This window comes from Castor canadensis, chromosome 9 (assembly GCF_047511655.1).
Source record: "Castor canadensis chromosome 9, mCasCan1.hap1v2, whole genome shotgun sequence".
NCBI lineage: Eukaryota > Metazoa > Chordata > Mammalia > Rodentia > Castoridae > Castor > Castor canadensis.
In genome coordinates this window covers 27,492,978-27,517,707 of record NC_133394.1, presented here as the reverse complement: position 1 = coordinate 27,517,707, position 24,730 = coordinate 27,492,978, and the positions used below count along the sequence as shown (strand labels likewise).

General features: G+C 34.1%; 1 protein-coding gene across 5 annotated transcripts in view; it reads right to left on the bottom strand.

Annotated features, from left to right (window-relative positions):
• The window catches only part of Smarcad1 (SNF2 related chromatin remodeling ATPase with DExD box 1), a 70,075-nt gene that overhangs the window by 13,666 nt on the left and 31,679 nt on the right, over positions 1 to 24,730 (bottom strand). For 3 of the 5 annotated variants that reach the window (XM_020180552.2, XM_074041376.1, XM_020180553.2), the window contains exons 7-14: positions 21,685 to 21,786; positions 20,056 to 20,137; positions 17,865 to 18,256; positions 9,467 to 9,666; positions 3,793 to 3,883; positions 2,290 to 2,389; positions 1,358 to 1,417; positions 1,176 to 1,251 (exon numbers count right to left, since the gene is read on the bottom strand). In XM_020180552.2, coding sequence (XP_020036141.2) covers positions 1,176 to 1,251; positions 1,358 to 1,417; positions 2,290 to 2,389; positions 3,793 to 3,883; positions 9,467 to 9,666; positions 17,865 to 18,256; positions 20,056 to 20,137; positions 21,685 to 21,786 — 1,103 coding nt within the window. Of the gene's footprint in view, positions 1 to 1,175; positions 1,252 to 1,357; positions 1,418 to 2,289; positions 2,390 to 3,792; positions 3,884 to 8,109; positions 8,285 to 9,466; positions 9,667 to 17,173; positions 17,815 to 17,864; positions 18,257 to 20,055; positions 20,138 to 21,684; positions 21,787 to 24,730 lie in introns of those variants that run through there. The other 2 variants (XM_074041377.1, XM_020180554.2) reach the window with 2 other exon arrangements.

The window sequence follows — 24,730 nt, the reverse complement described above, 5'->3', positions numbered from 1 at the left end:
GTAATTATTGACATACATGTAACCAAATTTTGAAAGCTCAGTACACAACTAAAAGAAATTCAAATGTCATAATGTAATTAGACAAGTTCTACACACTTGGGAAGAGACCAATTTGAGTTAAATTTATAAAGCATTTGCTATTATAATATACTTTGACTCATGAGTTGCTATTTTTTAAGAAACAGATAAAACCTGATTGTATTTAAAGCATTAACTGGTAGAGTAGGCCAAGAAATAAGAGTTGAGCTTGGGGTGTGGCTCAACTGATAAAGAGTGCTGTCTAGTGAGCACAAGGCCCTGAGTTCAAATCCCAGAACTGCCTCTCCCAAATCCCCCAAAACAAAACAAAATACACAAGTAACAGTTGGTAGCTACCAGTTTAAGATTATATAGAGAGTCAATCAGTAAGAAAAGACAAAATTTTGGGTAAATTCTTAAAGGAACAGACTCTTTCAAAAAAAGGTAGTAGTGAGAAATAATAAATGGTTAAACTGAACTTTAAATAACTTGTAAAATAAATGCAACAGAAGAACATTAAGTTCTACAAAAGATACTTATGCCAAGTAGTTATAACCAAGTAGTGCCCAACATTCTCAAACTTACATTTTTTTATCCTTTGTGTCCCAACCCAAATTTTTCATTGGAAGAATGACATTTCACTGATTCTTATAGAATCTTGGTGGGAGTATCTCAAATTTTACTTTAAGCTTAGCTGATAGAGTTCTATTATAAGACTATGCTTTCAATTAAGGAACTCAACCTTTTCATAGCCCTTTTATGTGAGCCGATTGCCAACAAAACCTCCTATATTGGCCTTACACGTCAATGAAAAAATGCCTTCATCTTCAACATACACCATTCCATTATTTCTGTCAAACAGTTTGTAGCAGAAATGTTACTACACATTACTACTACATCTCTTTTCAACGCTTGCCAGGCAAGTGTTCTACCACATGAGACACTCCATCAGCCTTTTTTTGGTTGACAACTTTTGAGATAGGGTCTCATGAACTATTTGCCTGGGCTGACCACAAACTGCAATCCTCCTAATCTCTGCTTCTCAAGTAGTTAAGATTACAAGTGTGAGCCACCAGTGTCAGGCTTATCTCTATATTTTCAATTTGAAAGCTGCATAAATCATCCCCACCTCCCCCCGCAAAGCTGTCAATACTTACGTGGTCACAATTACGTTGTAGTCTTCATATTTACTATGGATATTAAATCTAATTTGTTTCCGCTCTTCTTGAGAACCTAGAATTTTAAAATAATACCACATTTGGACTCTATTTATTGCAGTTTACTATGTTTTAATTTTTTAAAAATCCCCAAATTTAAAAGCACAATGACAAATTCTTACCATAGTAACAGAGCACATTTAAAGTGGGGCACCATAAATTAACTTCTCTTAACCAGTTATCTATAAAACAAAAGAGATTACTTGCACCTGCTACAATAGAGTATATTCATGAAGTCAAACACTAAAACTTGAAGTTATTCTTTTATAAAATACAAACAACACAGTGATTTTGCTTTTATTAAACACCCTTTAAACATGTCTTTATGATTAAAGTGATCTTAAGGTTCTAAAGTGGCATCAAAGTGAAGGGCAAAGGACCAACTATTCTAAGTGATTGTTAGCCTCCAACTTAAACAGATGGTTTTTACTTTACATTCATATGCACAAAAATTCTCTTTCCCTAACTTGTGCATCAAACTGAGAAAGAATGGAATTAATTGTATGCTGTCAGATTCAATCAATATTTATAAAGCTGGGTGTAGTGGTAGTTACAGCTACTATGCAGGCGAGAGGATCACTTGAGTCCAGGCTGTGCAACAAGTTAAGACCTCATCTCAAACCACTCCCCAAGAAAAAGAAGGAAAATTTTTATATTTAATGGTACTTGTTTTCCTTAAAAATATTATGAAACCATGGACTGGCAGAGTGACTCAAGTGGTAGAGTGCCTGCCCTAGCAAGCATGAGGCCCTGAGTTCAAAACCTCAGTACCGCAAAAGAAAGAAACCAAAATAAATTGTCAGTTTCTTGATGTATAATAATTTTAAACTTGAACAGGTGACTTATATTTGAGTTATTTTCTTGAAAAAGACTGCCAATACAATCAATCATACATATATAATACACAAGGGAGAAAACAAGGGGACCACAAAATTAATGTTCATCTACACACACATACATACACACAAAAACAAACAAACAAAATACAACAAAAAAACCCTCCAAAACCCACACTTCTACCTACATAAGCCACTGTGTCCCTAGCATTACAAACCTATAGTTGAAGCTGGAACAACAATCAAATGAGGGCCTTTGTTACCCTCCTGATACAGGTACGCCAGGAATGCAATAGCTTGAATGGTTTTTCCTAGGCCCTAAAATTAAAAGTTTAAAAGGCAATATGTGAATTTAAAAATGAACAAAAAATAGTATGTCAAATTATAAAACAAAAAGGAGTATTTCTGTGCTGTATACATTTTTGATTTCCCATAATTCAACTGAGAATTACTACTATGTTCTCAAATGAATTGATTACAATCTCCAAATGATGCTAAAACTTACTTTAATGAGGAAAGATGGATTCATCCTAATGGCTGCCTCACATATGACACACATCAATACGGAAGAACATTTACGTTGCAGAGAAAAAGCAAAATTTTGGTTACTGCTTACATATGTCAAATATTTAATATCTACTGGATGGATTGCGAACTATGTCCCATAACTAACTGGAGTTAAATATATGCCTACTCTATTACACTGAAGAGTAGAATGGATAAACAACAGGGCACTGGTTGTGCCTGTAATCTTAGCTACTCAGGAGGTAGAGATCAGGAGGATTGATATTTGAAGCCAACCTGGACTAATAGTTTGTGAGACCCTATCTTGAAAAAACCCATCACAAAAGAAGGGCTGGTGGAGTGGCTCAAGGTGTAGGCCCGGAGTTCAAACCCCAGTACCCCAAAAAACCCAAAACAAAACAAAACTGGATTAAACAAACTACAGCATATTTATACCACAGATTACCATCCCACATGGCAATAAAAAGCAAAATACTACACATGTAATTTTAATAACATTATGTTGCACTAAATGAACCAAATACAAAGGGTATATATGGTATATTCTGTATAACTGGTGACTTTCAGAACTGAGGGTTAGGAATGATTGGAATGGGATAAACGTTGTAGAATATTAGAAATGTTTTAGGTGGTAGTCAAGATGATTATGATAAGCAAATTAAGCTATATATTCACACATTTTTATGTGTGAAATAAATTGATAGCAATAAAATGCTGGTTTAGTCGTTCTCACTTTAGAAATGACTTGTTTTCAGTCTATTGAAAGTGAATTCCTTTCCTAATAAACTTTCCTATCATTTTTACTTAAAACAAAAAAACCCCAAAGAACAACAATAACAATAAAAACTGGTTTAAAAAGGCTACTGAGGTTTAAGCACCTCAGGGGAAACCTATTTTCATTTTGAGGAGGAGTGAGGAGGCTAGAACTATAAAACAGGCAATTAAAAACACAGATGGTGAGAGAAAGGGTGACAGCAGTTAAAACTACAATGTACAACTGAGAGCTGGGGATGAGCTCAGTGGGAGAACACTTGCCTAGCATGCCTGAGGTCTTGGGTTCTATCCCAGTACCACGAAAACAAGCAATCAACAAAAAAAATCTACAATGGCAAGGAAAAATGTCATATTTTAAATGACAGGAAGGAAGTCTATTCATGACATTTTGAATAATAAATTCAGTAATGGTGTACACTTACCATTTCATCTGCCAAAATACCATTTAGTCCATGTTTATGTACCAATGCCAGCCAATTCAAACCAACCTTCTGATAGGGCTTGAGTGACAAACTGGTAAAGAAACAGTTACCAAATATTATAGATTTATACTTTTATTAGTTTTCTATACTATTTTTCTGACATCAGGTTTAGGTTTACAATGAACCATAAACTGTAAGTCCTCAATCTAGCCTTACCTTTTAACTTACTCTTATAAGTTATGCACATCTATTTTAAGAAAACGAATTCAAGTATAACTTTTAAAAATCTTCTCAGGCTTTTCTCTGTATTTGTTGATTTATTTCTTCTGGCAATATAGGTTATGTAAAATATTCCTGTATTTGATCCCAGTGTAATGTCACCAAATTAATTTGATAAATGATCAGAATATTAACTATGATAACATATTATTAACTTAATATTTACCCTAGCATACTGAGTTGTACTGACTTGATTTCTAGCACATTAGGGAACATAAAGTATTAAGATAAAAACTACAAACATAATTTGGTATTTTGCCAGGCTGGTTAATAAATATTTTCTTAATGTGTACCAATCACCCTATGCCAGTATAATTTCTGGAGTATGGGCATGTATGGGTGTATTTATGTGTGAACTATGCACAGATGTAAATCTGCTCAATATCAATGAAAATCAGTGAGTAGAAAGCAATATGCAAATGTCAAAATCTTATTTAACTTCAAAACACATAGACTAGTCCCTAATCCAACTTGCTTATTTGGGAGAGTTATAATGGATATAAAGTTTATCTAACTGTTCAACTGAACATCTCTTATATACAGACATACAGATACCATTTTTCAGATATCACTTCATTAGCATCTCCTATACAGTAGCTATTATCATCATTTTAACAGATGAAAAAAAATTAAAGGCTCAGTAATTTGCCTGAGGTTGCCTAACTATAAAATGTTAAGGCTAAGATTTTAATCCAGGAAGTCAATGTCACTCTAAAGCCTACCCTCATCCTCACTAGGACAGAACACACCCCACATTAATGTGAAAACCTCAGACTAGGCCATGATTTCATTCTCCAGCTTGTATCCTGTCCCCATGATTAGGCCCTACACACATTCAGTCTGCACACAGTAGGAGGTCTGGACATAGCCACAGTATAATAAATAGTTGAGGGGTTAAACTCTGAAATCAAGACAGTTTTATTGAAAACAGGGGGGGATGAAAGATGTCCACTTTAAGTCAGAATCTATTTTCAACTGTAGTGTACACAATGTTCCTTTAAAAAATTTATTAAAGTACAGGTAGGAGAAAAATCACCAGTATTTCTAAGATCTTTAGTTTTTTTTTTTTTTTACTTTTAAAAAAAAAATGTCATTTCCATTCTTAGCCAATAATTTCCACGCTACTACAAAAGCAATAACCTTAACAGATGCAAAGCTTGCTGTGGTTCAGAAGTTAAACAATTTGTCCAAATTCATACAGCTAACCAAATCCATGTCTGCAGTGAGAGTTGGTATTCAAATCAGATCTAATCAAAGCTTATCTTTTAACCACTAAATAGCAAAAAAACGAAAACCTTTCTCTGACCTGCCCATCTTATGTCAACACAGAATTCCCCACTATTTTTCTGAGTGCTCCCTCATGCTTTAGTCATGATATACACATAAGGCTGACATTTCATGAAAATGATAAAGTTAATAAGGTAGATATATTATATCACATAAATTGTACCCAAGGGCTGACATGCCATCCCAACACACAAAAATCTATCAGAAAGAGCCAAGAAATATTCTTAAACAAAAATTACTGAAATTCTTCATCCCTAGTACATGTTGAGAACAATCTATTTATCTTTCAAAATACTCATTATATATTAAATTTAAAAAGTGGTAGCTGGGTGTGGTGGCACATGCCTACAATCCTAGCTACTTGGGAGACAAAGATAGGAGACTCTCTTAAACCAACCCAAGCAAATTTAGCAAGACCTTGTCTTAGAAACCAAAACATACAAACAAAGGGGCTGGAAGTGTGAAGTAGACCACCTGCCTGGTAAGGCCCTGGATTTAATTGGGGGGGGGAGGGAATAGGGCAGGAAGCGCCCATTAAAAAAAAAATCTCCATTTACATTAAATTGACTTACCTACAATCACAAGGAAACTCTGGTAAGGTATTTTGATTAGGACATCAAAATATTAAATGGCTTGGTTACATTAAAGTATTTATTTTAGAAATATGTATCGATGCATCTCTCTCTATATTTATTATTCTGCTAGATTTCTCTAAATTAAAAGTAAATTTGTATTACTTAGTAATCACAAAAGGGCTGCCAGATCCTTTCTCTGTAATATAAAAGGGTCAACAAAATGTAATTTTACAAAGACAACTTGAACTCCAGTAAATTTGATATTCACTGTAGCAAATTTTTAAAACAGGATAAATACATTCTTTCTCTAGCAGGTCCTATTTAGGTCCTATTTATTTTGATTTTCTAAGAATTTTTATGATTATATGTGAAACTCTACAACCAATTTACTATAAAGGATATAAGGATGTCCTGTGGTCTCCTGAAATACTTTAGTGTTTCTTCTGAAGAAAATATGACAAATACCTGTAAACTGAAGGTATTCTTACCTCCCACTAAGGAACAATTGATTTAAGATTTTCTGTGATCACTAAAGAAAATGAAGCAGCACGTAATTAAGTTACTTTTTCTGTTACAGAAAAAAAAATTGTTCCAGAGTTGACAGTATGAAAACTAAATTAAATTAAATTAAATTGGGTCTCTCGTCAGAAAAACTACTTAAAATTTATTTTCAAGGGTGAGAAAGGCCCAAAACAGAAATATCAGGGGCAAATATATAGTGCTAAATTTGAGTTTAAAATGCAGAAATGCACAGTTAGAGACTTGTTTGAAACAGTTCACATAAACAGACTACAGATGCGAACTGACCAAAAGTTTATGCCTTCTAGCTTACATGGCTGGTAAAAATACTACCGTAACATTAGTTTGTTCTAACAGAAGTATTCAGATTAAACTATCTGTATCACTTAAATCATGTCTGGGGCTGCAACATGACTCAAGTGATAGGGGCATATGCTGACAAGTATACAGCTCTGAGTTCAAACCCCTGCACTGCAAAAACATCCCCAGCCCCCCAATAAAACTGTTATCAGCAGTATTAATCTGCATTCACATTGCTGTCAAATGGCCTCACAGCTCCTGTTTAAGACAGGGAAGCTATCCTGTCAAGATCAGGCAGGATGAAGAAGACAAGAAGAGCCTTAATAGATTTAATCCAGAGAAGACAGAATACATCTGATTAAATATACTGTATATCACACATGTGAGATATCTTTTCAGTTAAAACATTTTAAAGCTGATAAACTTTATATTAATTACAAAAGCCTTAAACATGGCTATTTCTATGCTAAGGAAATAAAATAGGAGAAATTCTGAGGTTTTTGTTCTCTCCCTCGTCACTCACTGTATTACATTTTAACTTTAGTCAGTTTTAAAGACTATGAATGGGTAATGGATTTGAGGTGGATATTAGAAACTTAATTTTTTTCTTCAAAGACTTTATTTTTAACAAGGAATTCTAGAATGTGTACATATCTAATAGGAAATTTTCTCCTGCTATAATCCACATAAATTTATAATGGAAAGCAAAAGGGTTAACAATCATATTGCTTTCATATTTCTTTGCTATAAAGAATTTGTTCTCTTAAGAGAAAGATCCTAGGGCTAGCAGTGTAGCACGGCACTTTTGTACCATGTGTGAAGCTGGGTTTTGATCCACAGCAGGATCCAAAAAAACAACAAAAAAAAACAAAGATACAAATGCAGGTAGGTAGTCCCAGATAGTCTATTTTCCTCTGCTAATAAATCCTTTCCCAAAACAAGGAAACAACTGCAAATGTTTTTCTATACTAGGCAGCAACAATGCCTGCCTGGTCATTACACCAAGTAAAACTTGCTTGTGAATTCTTCCCTGGGTGGAAGAACATAAACCAAAACAACCAATTCTACCCCTAACACTTCACTGAAATAAACTCTAAAGAGCCTGTCTATGTACATTTTTTAGTTGTATTTTGGACAAGATCCAATGAGCACTTAGAAACAAAACTATTTTCTCATCTATTAAATACTTCATTAAAAAAAGATAACCTTGGTCTAGTGGAAAGGATTAAATTACCTGATCATACTAGTTACAAGAAACAGGACTTTGTGAATGTGGGTTTAAGAGAGAAATTTTTTTAAGTGATGCAATAAAGCACTTGATTTTTTTAAACCCAAATTATGATAAAGTAGACTCAACTGGGTAAGTCTTGTAGAGTGAAGAACTCCCCATATCCAATGCTGGAGAACAAGAAGCAGCAGCTCCAACTACACTTTTAGAAGATGAATTTGCTGATATAGTCCTTTCTATGCAACAGAGAAAAGAGCTTCTTTTGTGGGAACTGCATCGTTTCCCTACACCATCCCATAGCACCCTAGAAGGGCACAGAAAAGATTGTCGCTTACTATTAAAGGCCAGTAACCAAATCTTGTTTTTTTTTTCTTTTTTTGTTGTTTGTTTCATATTGTAAGTTTTAATTATTACCCAATGATCAGCAAATATGCTTTGATCATTAACAAAAAATTACCAGGAACAACTAAAATTAGAAATAAGGTAATCATTTTATCGAGACCCTAGTGCTAATCTTACCAAAATACCTATCAGAAATATTATGAATAGACGTAACTCATTTTTAAAGGTACATAACACCGCATAGTATGGATATTCCACAGTTTATTATAATTATGCCCTGAGTTTAGGAACTCAGGTTGTTTCCATAGTTTTGCCACTAAAAGTAGTATCATAGCAAACAATTTCACATATATTTTTTTTAAAAAAGGAGGTATTTAGAACAGCTCTTAGTCTCCAAACTACTTAAACTTCTAAAAGACATTAAAAACAATTCCCCCCCTCCTTTTCAATCTTAACACCATGCAAAATGTGAGAGGTGACAATATAAAAATCATTTTAACATGAACTGGCTGTAGAACAATTTTAGTGTTTATTTTTTGCAAGAATTCTGACAAGGTAGTTTATTAAATGTAGCAGTGTGGAGAATATTTATACTTACATAATCTACTTAATACAAGTGTCTATCCTTCTCCATTTTGATGCGTTTCTACCCCAAAGGAAATTAAAAAATCTGGGCTTTCAAAGTATTTAAAACACTTCACCACAGATATAGGATATTTTATCATAATTAAAAAAGAAAACAGGATAAGACAGCAATTTTTACCCTGGTACAATAAAGCAGCTGACATTTCTTAAGACACCAAATTTACATACAGGGGTTGCTAAAACCACCTATTCTGTTTCTGTATTACATAAGAAATCATCTACTCAGACAAGGAAGACCTATAGGTTACATGAGACCATACCATTTCTCCTCAATTGGATTATGATGATGCAATGGAATAAGATACTCTGTATGAGAGAGGGAAAATCAACGAAATACAACTCATACACCATTTATGTGCTATTACAGGAAACCTTGGGTGGGCTCTCTTCTAATACTAGTTGCTGTATCACATTTAATTTCCCTAGGCACAATGCAAAAATAAGTTCAGATATTTTATACAACTGAGATAAAATAATGACTGTGTTCAATAAATATTACCTTTGGTTTAGAATGGAAGGTTGTTCTATGTTCCATCCACCTCCATTTCCAGTGAGCATGGTAACCTGCTTGGTCAATTTATTTGAAATGTCTTCACATTTATTCATAAGTCTTATAACTACATCCCTTTCTTGGATCAGCGTTTTACAGTTCCATATCAAATCTTCTGATAAGCCATTAGTTTTGGACATCTTTGTGAACTAGGCATGAGAGGAAAAGTATTTTAATAGTTCACATCTAGTAAACAGAAGCTAGGTTTTTTTTGTTGTTGTTGCCACTGTTTTTAAAGACAGAATCTTGCTCTGTGGCCCAGGTTGGCTGCAAGCTTGAGATCCTCCTCTTGCCTCAGCCTCCAAAGTACTGAGATTCCAAATATGTGCCACCATGCAAAGCTGCCAATTTCTTTCTTGAACAGAAAAATGTTTGTTAAACTTTTATTAATTAGCTTAGTGAAGTGCTAAGAGAACCTAATTCCTCATGTCCACATTTGAATTCCCATGTGTTTCATTTTTGATAATCTATCATTACTAAAAATTAATCATGTTGAAATTAAATCTCCCCTCTCCCCAAGAAATGCATAATCTCAAATTTGTTACTTCAATCTTGGCAGCTGTTAATATCTCCTATCAAGTTGTTTTGTTTTTTCAAAATCTGATTCACCTTCTTCTATTACAAAAGTAAAAGTAACACAGTGTAATAACCGTGAATCTGATCTTGTCTCCATTTTTGGTACTTCTTACAATTATTTCTTAAGCTTCATCTTCCTAAAACATTTTTCCATTCTCTCATCAAAGTATAACCTCTCCAGTTTTTAAAAATCCCAATTATTTGTTATTTGATATTTTCCTCTTAAACTGAGACAAGTTCTTGGAAAATATTACATGAATTAAATTTAATTATGTCACTTACTAGCTATGTGGAAAAAAAAGTTAATTATGGAGCTGGGGACGTAGCTCAAGGGTAGAATGTCTGCCTAGCATGTGTGAAGTCCTGGGTCCAATTCCAAGTATCACAAATAGAATAGTTAATTATTACCAATTCAGTAATTTACAAACTTAAAAAACCAATTGCAATATAGCATTTGTATGGAACTTTTCACACAAAGGTCTGAAAAGTTAAGATATGTGTCATTCAAAATGTATTTGTACTTACATTTCAAAAGGAGACCCTGATTATTTCAAATGTAAAAGCTGTACCAATTTTCATTTTTCACACAGATAGCTGAAAAAAATATATACCCTGAACAACATTCCAAAAGGCATTTTTAGTGAAAATAGCTAGTTGAAAGTTTGTTGGGAAAAACAAAAATCCTATAACCCACAACAGAATAAAGGAAACTAAAATAAAGCGATCTGTTAGAATAAAAGTACATGTGATTTTGAGTCAAGTCATCCTATTTAGCATATGCTCCCAGATTATAAGAATCACATTAATAACTCTAAATGGTCCCTGTGATCACAGTATTTCTAAATTTAACCAGAAGCTTGAGAAATAGAAATCACCATTTCCAGAATATACTGATGGTTTCATAAAAATGCAGTCTACAATATATACATTTTTCCTTTTCTAGAATAAGTTGGCAAGATATGAATTATTCAATTTATTCCAAATATTCTGGATCATTTTTAATAAAACCTAAACAAAAAAAAAACCTAAACAAAAACAAAACATATCAAACAATAACAAAAAAGCCCTTAGCACTTTACAAAATGGCATTGTGAATACCAAATCATTTTCACAAAGACAACGTCTGTAACTACAAACTGACCCATGGCCCCGTGCTTTCCAAAGAAAAGAGCTATACATAAAACAACAGGATGAAAATCAGTATTTTAAGGAATCTCTATTAGAACTCTTCATTAAAATATTTTCATTTTTATGGGCTGGAGACTTGGCTCACATGGTAGAGCGCCAACCTGGCAAATGGGAGGCCCTGAGTTCAAACCCCAGTATTCCTAGCTTCTTGAGAGGCTGAGATAGGAAAAATTGCAATTTGAGGCCAGCCCAGGCAAATATTCCTGAGACCCCCCCGCTCCAATCTCCAAAATAACCAAAGCAAAATAGACTGGAGGCATGGCTCAAGTGGTAGAGTGCCTGCTTTGCAAACGTAAAGCCCTGAGTTCAAACCCCAATCCCACCAAAAACATCTACGTCATTTATGTGCAAGAAATTACTTGCAACTGCCCCCTTTTAAAACGTTTTTATTAGTATATGATAGCTATGCAGGTGGTTTTGTTTTATGACATTTCCATATATACATATATTGTACCCCAGGTATGGTTCATTCTCTAGTAACTCCATTTAAGGAGCTTAGTCCAATTTTGAACTAATCAATTGAAGTTTAATTTCCAAGGTCACAAAACTGGATAAAAGACTCCAAAGTCTGTGCTCTTTTCACTATAAACAGAAACTCCCTAAATAAAATAATGTTAAGACCTTAAAAGTTCAAAATAAATATGTGAACATTTTTTTGTGGCCAACTACCATTTATTATGTAAGCCCTTACTTTTTGGCAAATACTACTCTCATTAGTTAAGGTACCTGGTAGATAAATACAGTCCCTATCCCCATGTAGTTTATGGTTACTGGAAAAAACAGGTAACAAATAATCTTAAGTATAATAACTGCAACAGAATTTCACAGGCACTATCACAAGCAGACTAATAAAAACCAAAATCTAGGAGGTCCTTTCAGGATAATGGGGCCTCAGAAATAACAGACCTAAAGAGTAAGATTATCCATCCTCAACAAGAAAGCAGGGACCATCAGGAATTGAGTCTAACTTATAAGCACTGGACAAGATAAGATTTCTTGTTTAGAAACAGCACTTGCTGAGAGCAAAGATCTATTATGATGACTTTGAGGCAAGAGACAGTAATGGCTTGGTTTGGACATAGGAAAGCTGACAGATCTGTGATATTTAGGAGGTAGAATCCACTAAGTATAGGGAGATGAATGAAAAGAAAGGGCTAAGCATGACTTCTAGAATTCTGGCTTAAGCAACTAAGTGATTACTGGTATGAGCTACTGAGATACTGAAATTTACCAAGCTCTAGAGGGAAATCTGCTTCTAGCTGCCAAATACGTAAGAGAGGGCTAGATGTTAAACAAACAGATCTAGTCCTTAGGAAAGAGATATAGGGTGGAGAAAAACATGCTGTCATCAGAACCAAAGATGTTGATGAGACTACCTACAGAAAAGCACATAAAATCAGATCAGAAGACTGAGAACAAAACCTTGAAGACCTCCTGGGACTGCATCTACAGAGTTCAATCAATGGCCATACCACCCTAAATGTGCCCAATTTCGTCTATCTCAGAAACTAAGTAAAGTTGGGTCTAGTTAGTACTTGGATGGAAGAAAGGCAAGTATTCTTTCTGCTTCGGAAACAGCAGGAAAGCACTCATTCCATTCCCACCTTCTCAGTAGCTGGTGACTGATTGGAAGACAGTTTGCAATACTGCTCAAGCCCTGGGCAAGTCACCCTTCAGGATTCTTCTCTAACCTGGATCTACCCTCTTCTTAAAGATATCATGGGGAGTCTTTATTCCCATTTCGTGCATGGGAGCAAGTGATGTTTCTCTCCTTGGCCCTTCTCCCTACTTTATCTTGTTATATTAAAATAATCCTTGCTAAAACTTCTAAAATAAATAAATAAATAAATAAGTATATATATATAAAATAAAGCCATCATGGCTGTCCTCAGATCTCGCAAGAAACCAAAAATCATCAAAAAGAGGACTAAGATGTTCATCTAGCACCAGCCTATGAAATTACTTAACTTTAACTTGTTAAAGTATTATTCATATACATACATAAATAATAAAAATCAAAGTAATAAAAGAAACTCCAATACTTCCTCATACCTTCATTAACTTGGGGGGAGGGGGGAATAGGTGGCACTTAAAGAGAAGTGTAAGAACACTATGTTGTGACCATATCCCTATTTTTTTTTAACACAAAAAGCATTAATAGTCCTATAAGTTACTTAGATTCACACACACACCCCTCTCTCAAAAGAGATCCATGCCTATAATCCCAGCACTCAGGAGGCTGAGGCAGAAGGATCCTAAATCTAAGGTCAGCCTAGTTCTGTAGTAAGACCCTGTCTTTAAAAAAGAAAGAAAGAAAAAGAAATACAAAAATTAAAAAATCCTGATTTTAGTAAATCTAAAGTTATTGATAGTCTAGAAAATATAATCCCATTTACATAGCATAACATATAGAAATGTTTACACATAATGTTCAAATATCTTAAATGTTTATCATAAACACATAATGCTCAGATACCTGTCAGATATTTGACAGGTATCTTTGGCAGAATTTTGAGTAAACTTCATGTACTGTCTCAATTTTACAAAATCATCTTTACAAACTTATGAAACAAATCACTTTTTAAAATGATACTTATTCTGAGGGAAGAAAAGAAACAAATATCTACTTGTTGGATATATGAAAAAAAGAACAATATGCTTCTGGTTACTATTTCTGATTAAAAACTCAAGTATCTAAGAATTCTTTTTCTGTTCAAAAGTAGTCTGCAACTGAAGTACCCCTCTCTTGCCACAGTGTGTCACTGTTACAATTAGTTTTGAATTTTAGAGGATGGGGGGGAATTGTTTAAAAGCAGATTTTTCCAATTATTTAATCCCTTCTTAACAAGTAACAGCCTGAAGACAGACTTCTAATCTTATTCATTATCCATTATTGGAAGTAGCTGGCTTCTGCCAACTAATGTACCCAGGATGCATTTATTAATTTTTAACTAAACGTTTATCAAACTTATACAAATTAAGATGAAGCCTGAGGATAGTAATCTTACAAACAAATTTAATGAAGACACCCCACATAGGAGGAAGAAATATGAATTAACAATGCTTTACGTGACAAATTTAGAGAGACATTTTGTAGAGTTAAAGCTCAGGAAAAAGCACTGGGTAAAAACAAAATGAAAAAGATCTGTGGTCTAAGTTACTAGTAGATGAAAGTAGCATGAACTACATGAAGTATTCAATATCAACTAAACCTGCACTGCCTGGTTAACAGTGTAAACCTGCATTTACACTGGTCTAAATGTTAATGAAGAAGATAATGCATGTGAAGCTTTAGGCTGAGGTGCTCGTGAACACTGCACAGGTCAGTACACATACTATTCTTAGTAACACATAAAGATTGCAACACAGTAAGCTGTATCATGCACATAACACTACCCCACCATACTTTGTATAAGGTTAGACAAAACTTCAGGAAGTTGTTGATGAATTAATGCCATCAAATGTATGAAATCTGCCAATAAAAACTCCAATTTCACCACACTAACAAATCTGGCTTTTTAAACTAATGACATTTTTGGCGTACCATATTTCAAAGGGTACCTGATTTAATGATATGGTTTCCTTAAAACTAGTCCCTGGATTACTGCTTATCCTTCAGAAAAATTGTACGTAAAACGGAAAAATTATGAAGAAAATTTAACAGATAATATTTAAATTTTGAAGGCAAAGAAAAAAAAAATAGGAATAAAGCTGCAAATATAAACACCCTCTCAGGTAATGAACTTATTTTTTTAAATAACCAATTTTTCCTCATGTAAAATGTGATTGGAACCGAGAGCATTTTAACCTAAAAAAAAAACAATATAGACTGGGAATACATTTCCACTAGAGCACATGCCTGGGTTTGATCCCCAGTACTAGGAAAAAAGAGACAAAAAACTCCCCCACAATTCTCTAATAAGAAAACCAGACCGATACAGAAAAGTATGCAGTCTCTAGATTTAAAGTTAGATTACTAAACAGCTGGTGTTATGCAAGTGCATTATATTTATATTTTGTATATTATGTATATTACACATATTACATTACATTACTAAGACTCTGAAGAAACCAAATTTTGCTTTAAATGGTACTAACAAATTTCACATTCAAGTTACTTTTATAAAAAGACAATGAACTATCAAGACATTTAAAAATGTGGTGCTTACCAATGTCAAAGAACTTCATTTTTAGTAAAAAAAAAAAAAAAAAAAAAAAAAATCACAATTAAAATAATTGTGTTCACTTGATTCATGGGCCAAGTATGCATTTTTTAAATAAAATATGTACAAATTTTACAGATCTCTCAAATTCCATTAAGAATTTCTATAATCCTTAAGACTACATAAGCTTTAGCAATAATTTTAAGAGGTGACTTAGGTATTATTCAGGCTGTGTTGACTGTACAATAGCTTGCAATTTTTGTTAAAGTTTGACTGACTAACATGATTAAAACCTCAAGCAGTTGTCATAGAAATCTCAATACAGCAAGTATTAAAATAAAAATGGTGGCCTTTTTGGGGGGGCTATAGCTTCCTATAAAATTGTCTAGGGATACATCATGAACCTTACTGATTAACAGGAAAAAGTCAATCATATAAAATGTGTACAATACTAACTTTTCCTCTGATAATTGCATTAAGATATTAAATTGCTCTGTAAGCTAGTTACATTCAAACTTCTAGTTATTGAAAAGTAGAAGGTAAAAGTTATAAGCAAATTAAAATTTAAAGCTTATATATATTTATTTGTTAAAACTATTAATTTGGAAAAACTTATTTATTACCTACTTTGCTCAGGACAGCAAAGCATTCTATTTACTGAACTCAAGTAAAAGTCTGCTTTTAAGATACTTTTAAACTAATGAATAAAATATCTGACATATGATAGTTGGTTAGAACAAACAATATGGTCTTTATGTTCAGCTTTTTGAAAGGGGCAAGAAGTTAGGAGGTTTAAGTAAATAATGCATAATTTCCAAATTCATGTCAAGACGAATTCAACTATGCCAATTAATTAGCAGAAGAAATGTGCTTTCTACATGTTAAGTTGCTGAGTATTTTTTAAAACATCTGGCACATACACCTCTGGTAAAATTGTACAATTTACTTTTACTCTAAGGTAGGGCAAGTAGTTACAGTGACTAAACAACCAGTGCATATAATTGCATTCCTTATTAAATAAATTAAAATCCCAACAAGCCTGAGCAACCCAACTATGTAATAACAGAGGAGACCGTTAAAGATTAAAAGAAAGAAGAAAAGGAAGAAAAGAAGAACAAGAAAGCCCTTCAGCAAATTCTTTAACAAATAAATCACTCAGGCAAAGCCAAACAAGTTTTGAAAGGGCCTGCTTTGACAGATGTTCTCTGGAAAAGCACAGGCTTCGGGCAAAACAAATGGCTTTACTACTTTAAAAAGTTATGAAGTACAAATAATGTTTCTGTGTTTTTCAAATATTTTAATTTTTTAAAAAATGCTTTCTATAGCACTGTGCAGGGTCCCTCCCCTATCACCACTTCAAGACACTTAACAAGGGCACTTGTGCTCATTTAGATTTGTTATTAGTACAAAATTAATCATAAATGTATCTTTACTCCATAACTTAGAAATAAATTTTCCTAAAATGCTTTACAAAGCATCAAGAGCCACTTCATCTTCTAACTCTATACACAACCATCCACATTGCTTTCATTGCAGGGCCTATCTACAACTCATGCTACCAAAACCCACATTCTCACAAAACTTGAAGCAAAATCTAAAAAAGAGCTTGTACATTTTCTCTGCAGTTATAAGATTTGATGACTGTTGACGTTTACAAAACTCAAAATGCAGGCATTTTGATTTCACAGGAAATCAAACTCCACAAAAGGATCATGCAAAGTGTACTTACCAGTGTTTATGCCTTCCTTTCACCTAATGCTTGAATTCTATGCTTCCACAAACTTTTCTATCTTTCCAATTTAAAACGCTGCAGCCTGCTACTCTCCATAAAATGGCCGCGTTGTTTAACCAAGAAAAACATGTTAAGAGACTGAGCTGTCACTTTTAGAAGAAACAGAAAATAAGCAATTGCTTCTTTTGTGGTGGAGCATAAAAACACCCAGGCTGGCATTTCCAATCATGGAGCTCTCCTGGACGATGCTACTGCTCTCCAAGCAGTTGTAGTAAAATTTCTGCCACATTCTTGCTTTCTGCATGGTGCCTCAGCAATAACAGATCAGAACAGGCTAGCAAACAACTCCTTCCTAAATGTAAGCTCTAATTTCTTCTTCTGCAGTGAAATGAACCAAGTTCCTATGCAAAAGAATGAGTGACAGTATTCCCAGCCAATCAGCTTGGGTTTTTTCAGGAAAATCACCCCTTAATTCATTCAAAATTAGGTCATATGACACTATTTGAAATACTATTGGCTTACAATAAAAGTTAAGTTTGACTCTACACGGGATAAGGCCACCCATCTATGCTTCCCTGGGCTGAACACAACTTGACTATATACGGTACTGTAAATTAAACACACACACACACACACACACACACACACACACACACACACACGCGCGAAAAAAAGAATGAAGCCTTACCAGAGTTTCCCAACTATTAAAGGGCCGGAGTTCTGTTATCTTCTGAGCCTTTTTCTGAGAACACTGAGGAATCAAAGTCAGTTCACCAATTGAAGCATCTTGGAGGAAGTGAAGAATTTTACCTTTATAGCCATCCTCCATCACTTCTTCACCACTACTATAGTCCTCATCTAGTGAACTACCGACATCAGAACCTGAATCATATTCAGAATCTTCAGTGACTTTCTTAGCATTAAATACATTTTTTTTACGTTTCTTGTTAAAACCATTTTGTGGTTTCATGGAAAATTTCTGTTTCAGTTTTGTTTTAGCTGTATTTTTAGGATAATTTTGATTCCTTGAAGAAACTTCTTTTCCATTTGGAACCTCACTTTGTGATGCATATTGCATATCTGTGTACAAAGGAAGACAAAAGTAGTAACTACATGAGAAATACATAAATATAAAGATATACAGCTTGAATTAGCATAAGAAAAATATAAGCATTTAGCTATTCCTTTTGAATACAAAAGAATTCAACTACAATTCGTTGTTAAATCTTAATACACTGTCACTGCAAGAGAAATGTTGAAAATTTGTAGTAAGTTAAAACAATCAGTTTCAAAACAAGGTGGCAATTTCATTTTAAACATGAATTCAATATAAATATCTGTTTTCTAAATGTCAGTTTCATATCTATAAATCATTTCAGATGCTGCTAGAAGCCCCATCTAACAACAACACTGATGAGTATAGCAAGGCAATGCTCCTCTGATTATGAGGCTAAAAAATTGTCTGGCTCCAGTATCCATATTATAATTAATTTTTCCATTGATACTTCCACTATTCTAAGCTCATCATTATGGAAACAAATTTTGTGAATATACTATTATCAAAGAGCACATTAGACTATATGATTAATCTATCATATTTCACAAAATTCTAAGACACCTATGAATGAAAGTAGTTACTTTATGTACTAGTAAGAAAGTATGCACTAATTAATCTAAAATACAATACAGTTGGCCATCTGTAAACACGGGTTCCAAATCCATGGATTTAACTATTCATGAATCAAAAATACTAGAAAAAAATTGCAGGAGCTGGGGACATAGCCCAAGTGGTAGAGAGCTTGTCTAGTAAGCATGAAGCCCTGGGTTCAATACCCAGTACCACCAGGGAGGAAAAATTGCATTTGCACTAATAAGAGTATACAGCATTTACACTGCATTAGGTATTACAAGTATCTAAAGATTATTTAAAGTACATGAGATGTGCATAAATGATATGCAAATACTGTGCCATTTTTACCATCAGCAGACTTTGGTATCAGTGGGGGTCCTGAACTCTCCCACGTATACTAAGGGATAACTACTTTAGTTAGAATGTTTATTCTTTTATTTTACTCAAAGAGCTCTCAGACTTGAGATTATCATACATTCATTCTTGTGCTCATATTAAAAATATAGTCAAAACAAACTGGATAAGGTATTTCTTAAAAAAAATTTCACATTCACAATCTGAGTCTTCTGAATCACATTTTGGATGTGTGACTGTGATATTGGTGGCTTTTTCCCCACACAGTATCATTCTTTATACAAGAATATTGGTAGCATGTTATTTCTTAAAAGTCATTTAAAAACACCTAAAACCACTGTGCAAGGCTTTTAAAGCTGGTGTCACAGTTATGAAGTGCTAAGTCTACTTGACTTCTTGCTTAAGGGTGTTATTAAACACATGCAATTCAACCCTGTCCCACCACCTCTGCCATTTTCTGGAGTTCAGAGTGTTCTACCACGGGTTGAGATGTTTTATCATGCTGATGATACCCATTAGTTTCTGATACTAGTGCTTTTCAAACTCATGCAACAGACACATCCACATCATAAGATAATACCAACTGCAAGATCCATCCTAACAGCTGTTAAAATATTTCTTTTATATTCAACACGGCAGTTTAAAAGTAGCCCTAACTACCATAAAAGGCTGTACAAACAGAAAAGGACACTTACTTATGATTTCATTGTATACCATCATAAAGAACAGGTCAAAACAGTAAGGAACTGATCATTTTCAATTTTTTTATATTATTTCTTCCAACATCATTTACAATTTCATTCTTTAACAGCATTCTTTACAGTGTACTATTTTCTCATATACTAAAATACAGAATATAATGGGAAGTATGTATTTTCTATAACAAAATAATTACCTTGGTCTTCTGCAAAAACTTTTAGAGACTCTAAAGCTTCTGTGTACATCCATTCATGTTCCTTGAGCACTTCTCTTAATTCCTAAAAATAAGTCACGGATCTTTCTGTTAAACCTTTGAAATTAGCAACTTCTAGAAATCATTTATGCTCTTTAAAAACTTAATCACCTGAAAACATAGAGAATTCATATCATTATTCTATATTTGTTTTTATATTGCTTTACGAATGTTTTCTATGTAATTTTACCTCTGTGAATCTACCATAATCTTCAAGGGAAGGAAGTTTCACTTTTTTGTATTTCTAGCTCTCCCCCAGGAAGTACTCTGGACATTGGAAGATCAAGAAATATTTTCTCAATTAAAAATGAAACTCTGAGTCGGGCACAAGTGGCTCACACCTATAATCCTGGTTATTCAGGAGGCAGAGATCAGGAGCATTGAATTTTGAAGACAGCCCTGGGCAAATAGACCCAACACCAAGAGGGCTGGCAGAGTGGTTCAAGTGGTAGAAAGCATGAAGCCCTGATAGTTCAAACTCCAGTATTACCAAAACCCCCCCAAAAAACCAGAAACTCTGCTGTGTAGCTAGGTTTTTACACACTGCTAACTTCAAAACACGTAAGTTACAACATATGCAAACAACAGCTCACCTGAATTCAGCAGACACATCACCTAGCATACACTGAAATATCAGCATACACTGAAATATCACCTTAGCATACAATGAAACAAATTAATGCCAAGGGTAAATACACTCCAAAGGATAAACAAAAATATGGGCTTTAAAATCGACCAAAAAGAGGCCCTTTTAGCACTGGCACTGACTGGGGTCTTTAATAATGTGCAAAGCATTCAATCCTATTATCTGAAAATAGAACAAAGCCCATGGAATACTAAGATATGAAATGCAGTATTATGGTTTAAATTTTCCACAAATGAGAACATTAAAACACTAAGCAGTTACTTCATGGAGGAGAGTTATACAAATGCAATACTGAGGTTTGAATTCAGAGTCCTGTGTTCACCATGCAAGTACCTGAGCAACATAGGAGCCCTTGTTGCTTTAGTTGATTTTTACCCAGGCTGGCCTCCCAAGTAGCTGGGATTACGGACATGTACCACCATGCCTGCTTATTTTTGAAGATAGTGTTTCACTACTTTTTTTTGCCTAGGCTAGCCTCAAACTGTGATCCTGCTATCTCTTCCTCCTGAGTAGCTGGGATTACATAAGTACACAACCCTGCCTGACCTCAGATGGCTTTTTAGATGACTTACATTTTATAAATGAGCTCACATTTTTTTTTTCCAGTACTGGGGGATCAGACCCCAGGCCTCGTGCATAATACTAGGCAAGTACTACTTTACCAAGCCTCTAGCTGAACTCACTATTTTTATTACAGTTATGTTTTCTATGAGTTTGGTTATAATGCTGATGCTATGATTAATAAATAATGTAAAGAATTAATAAGCAGTATAAAAACATTTTATATAATATTGAAAAAAAAAAAGGAAAATACTTAATTGGCAAAATTTACCCTAAATATTTTTTATGGCTGAACTCAAACACTATGTTTTTGTTACACAAATATTTAATTCACATTGATTAAATTTCTCTATATTATTACTCACCTGTTTATCAAAATTGGGAAATTCCTTTTGCAATTTCAATACAATACTTTCCTGCTTTTCCCAATTACTGCTAGACTCTACAGACTCATTAGATTCTTCTCCCTAATGGGGAAAAGAAAAAAAAAGATAAAGAATCAGTTTAAGAGATCATTGGTGACAGTGATAAGTATTATATCTGTATTTTGACTTGGTTTGAAAACCATCACATTTGACCAGAAAAATTCAAGTGTGTCTTTTTCTCATGTAAATACTGACAAATTTATGTCTTTAAGGATAAAAAGTACTTCTGATTCACAATCACTGAAAGACCTAACTGCATATCCGTTAACTCAAGCTTTATTCACACATTATTCAAAATGAGACAAATCTGCTATAAAACTGGAATGCTCCTAAAATTAACTTAACAAAATTTATATATAGCTAATGGGAAATTTAAAAAGTGATGCAAGTATTCAATCTTTGCTCATAAGTTTACACTCACCTATAAATTTAAAATTCTGAGGAAAGTTTACTTTTATTTCGGTCTTGAGTCACAGAATGGTTTAAAAATCGCTCAATCACAACATAAAATAACACAATAATAAAAGGAACTCAAGTGGAATTGAACAGATTAATCTGAGAATAACTGTGGCTACACATATAAAATTTTACTTTGACTTATTTTTGAACTCATAGCTTCATGCTTGCTAGGCAGGCACTCTTATCACATGAACCACTCCACCAGCCCTTACTTTCCTTTCTGTCATTGAATCTCACCTGAAGGAACTGATCAGATTCTTCATTTAACCAAAAGACTCCATGTATTCATTATGTGTAGAAACAATCTTACAATCTAGTCAATGAAAACATTTACTCTGCTAAGAACTGTACCACATGTTATACAAACAAGATAGTCTTCCATTTTTCTTTTATCTCTTTTCTTACCTAACAGCTGAAGTATACTTTTCTCTTTCAGTAGCTAAGATAGAAATAACTAAATTGTGAGTGATGCCTCTCTTGCACAGATGAACAAGATGAAGTTCTTGACAGAGACAAATAAAATGCTTACAGAAGTGCTGGGAGTATAGTTCCCAGTGGTAGAGTGCTTGCCTAGCATGAGCAAGGCCCTCTTAGATTCCCAACACTATAAAGCAAACCAGAAAACACACCATGGAAGTTCATAATACAAAGAAAATTCCATGCATTTTAAAATAGGAGTGTAGTAAGCATGGACAGGCTATAAACTTGAAGAACTAAACCAGAGCTAACATTGTAGAAGGCCTATAAACAGGTGTCTAGTTCTAGACCAGTGTTTTTCCACTATATAAGTATACCTAAATTTCAGTTGTCCAGATAGCAAATACCTGTCCTTTTACATATATATACATATATATATATATATATATATATATATATATATATAATATCTTGCAGCTATTGTTCCATCTTCAGAATACATACTTGGTGCAGACATACCTGGCAATGGCAGAAAGCACACATTAATTCTCTGACCCATGGAACGTGGGCCACTACTATAGGAAAATACCAAATTGAAGTTCCTAGAATTGCCTCCTCACTCAAAACAACAACAAGCAAGACTACATTCCTGAAGGAACTGCAGAGACTGACATTACCATCCCATCAAAAAAGCTGGGATGGGTCTTGGAGAATTATCTCAGAGTATCATAAACAATGAGGCAATGACCCCAATTGCATCTGCTGTACCAAATATGGGATTTTTACTGAAGCAAATCATCAACTATCAATCAGGCTAATCCTCCACATCCTCCACCACCCCAATCACAAAGGATAAGCACAAGTGATCTATTTTCTTTAGGGCAGCTTCAGTGTCTTTCACTGTCTTCAGAGTTATGGCACCTCTGCAGCATAATACAATATTCTAAGGACTGAAAGATAGTTTGCACAGTTCACAGATCACTTTGATCCACTACACTGAAGACATTATGTTGAATGGACTTGATAAACAGGTAGTGAGTATGTTAGAGGGCATTAGAAAGACATATATGCCAAAATGGGAAATAACTACTCTCAAATTCTGGGGCCCACTACTTCCATGAATTTTATGTAAGTCCAATCTGGAGTACGTTGTGAACTTCACTATACTAAAAAAAGAAAAGAAAATAGCTGTGCCTAAATCTGTCTTAAATTAAGACACATGGCTTGGTAGATGTCTTTGGCTACTGGAAGTGAGCTATTAGGGTGCGAACTGCTCTGATCCACTTATGAAATAACTCTTAAGATTGCCAGTTATGAATGGGGCCCAGATTGAGAAAGCTCTAGGGTACAGTAGGTAGCAGTAGCAGATCCAGGGTATACTTCAAGGTATTCTGTCACTTGGGCCTTGTGACCTGCAGATGCAATGATTTGCAAAAACTCTGAGGCAAGTAACGATGCTCTATGAAGTCTCTGGCAAGCCCCAAGATGGAAAACACAGCAGAGACAGTGATGGATTCCAAGCAAGGTCATACCCTCTTCTGCTGAGTAGGGTCAGTTCTGCTGTAACATAACAAGTGAATTTCCAAAAATTACTGCATTATTCCAAGTCATGAAAAAAATACAGTGTTCATGAAAAAAAAAAATCACCTTAGAGAAACAATGTTCAAAAACTTCACCTATTTTGTAAGAGAAAAGATTATTAAAATGATGGCACAATTTTATATACACTTGATGGTCAATACATGAGTACTGTACTAAATGTGAACTTTGCTAATGGATGTTGGCACTGGAAGGGTTACAGATTATGAGTTATGATGAAATGGTAGAAGGAAGGTTTCCGTCCACCTAAAAATGAAACAGCAGATATGGAGAAAAATGTATACTGTCTTCATGTTTTCTCTGCAATACTGCCTTAAAATAGAATTAGTAAGTGAGGTAACAAGTAAATAACACTTCTGCTGTTTTGCCAGTCTCTTTCACACTAATGCTGCCTATATGGTTCCAAATTCATCTGGACACAAGACTATTCTACTGCCTTCATTATTAAAGCTATTATCTTCGAGTAGTTCAACCGATTGCAGAGCACTTTAAAAATCTGTTAACTGGAGAG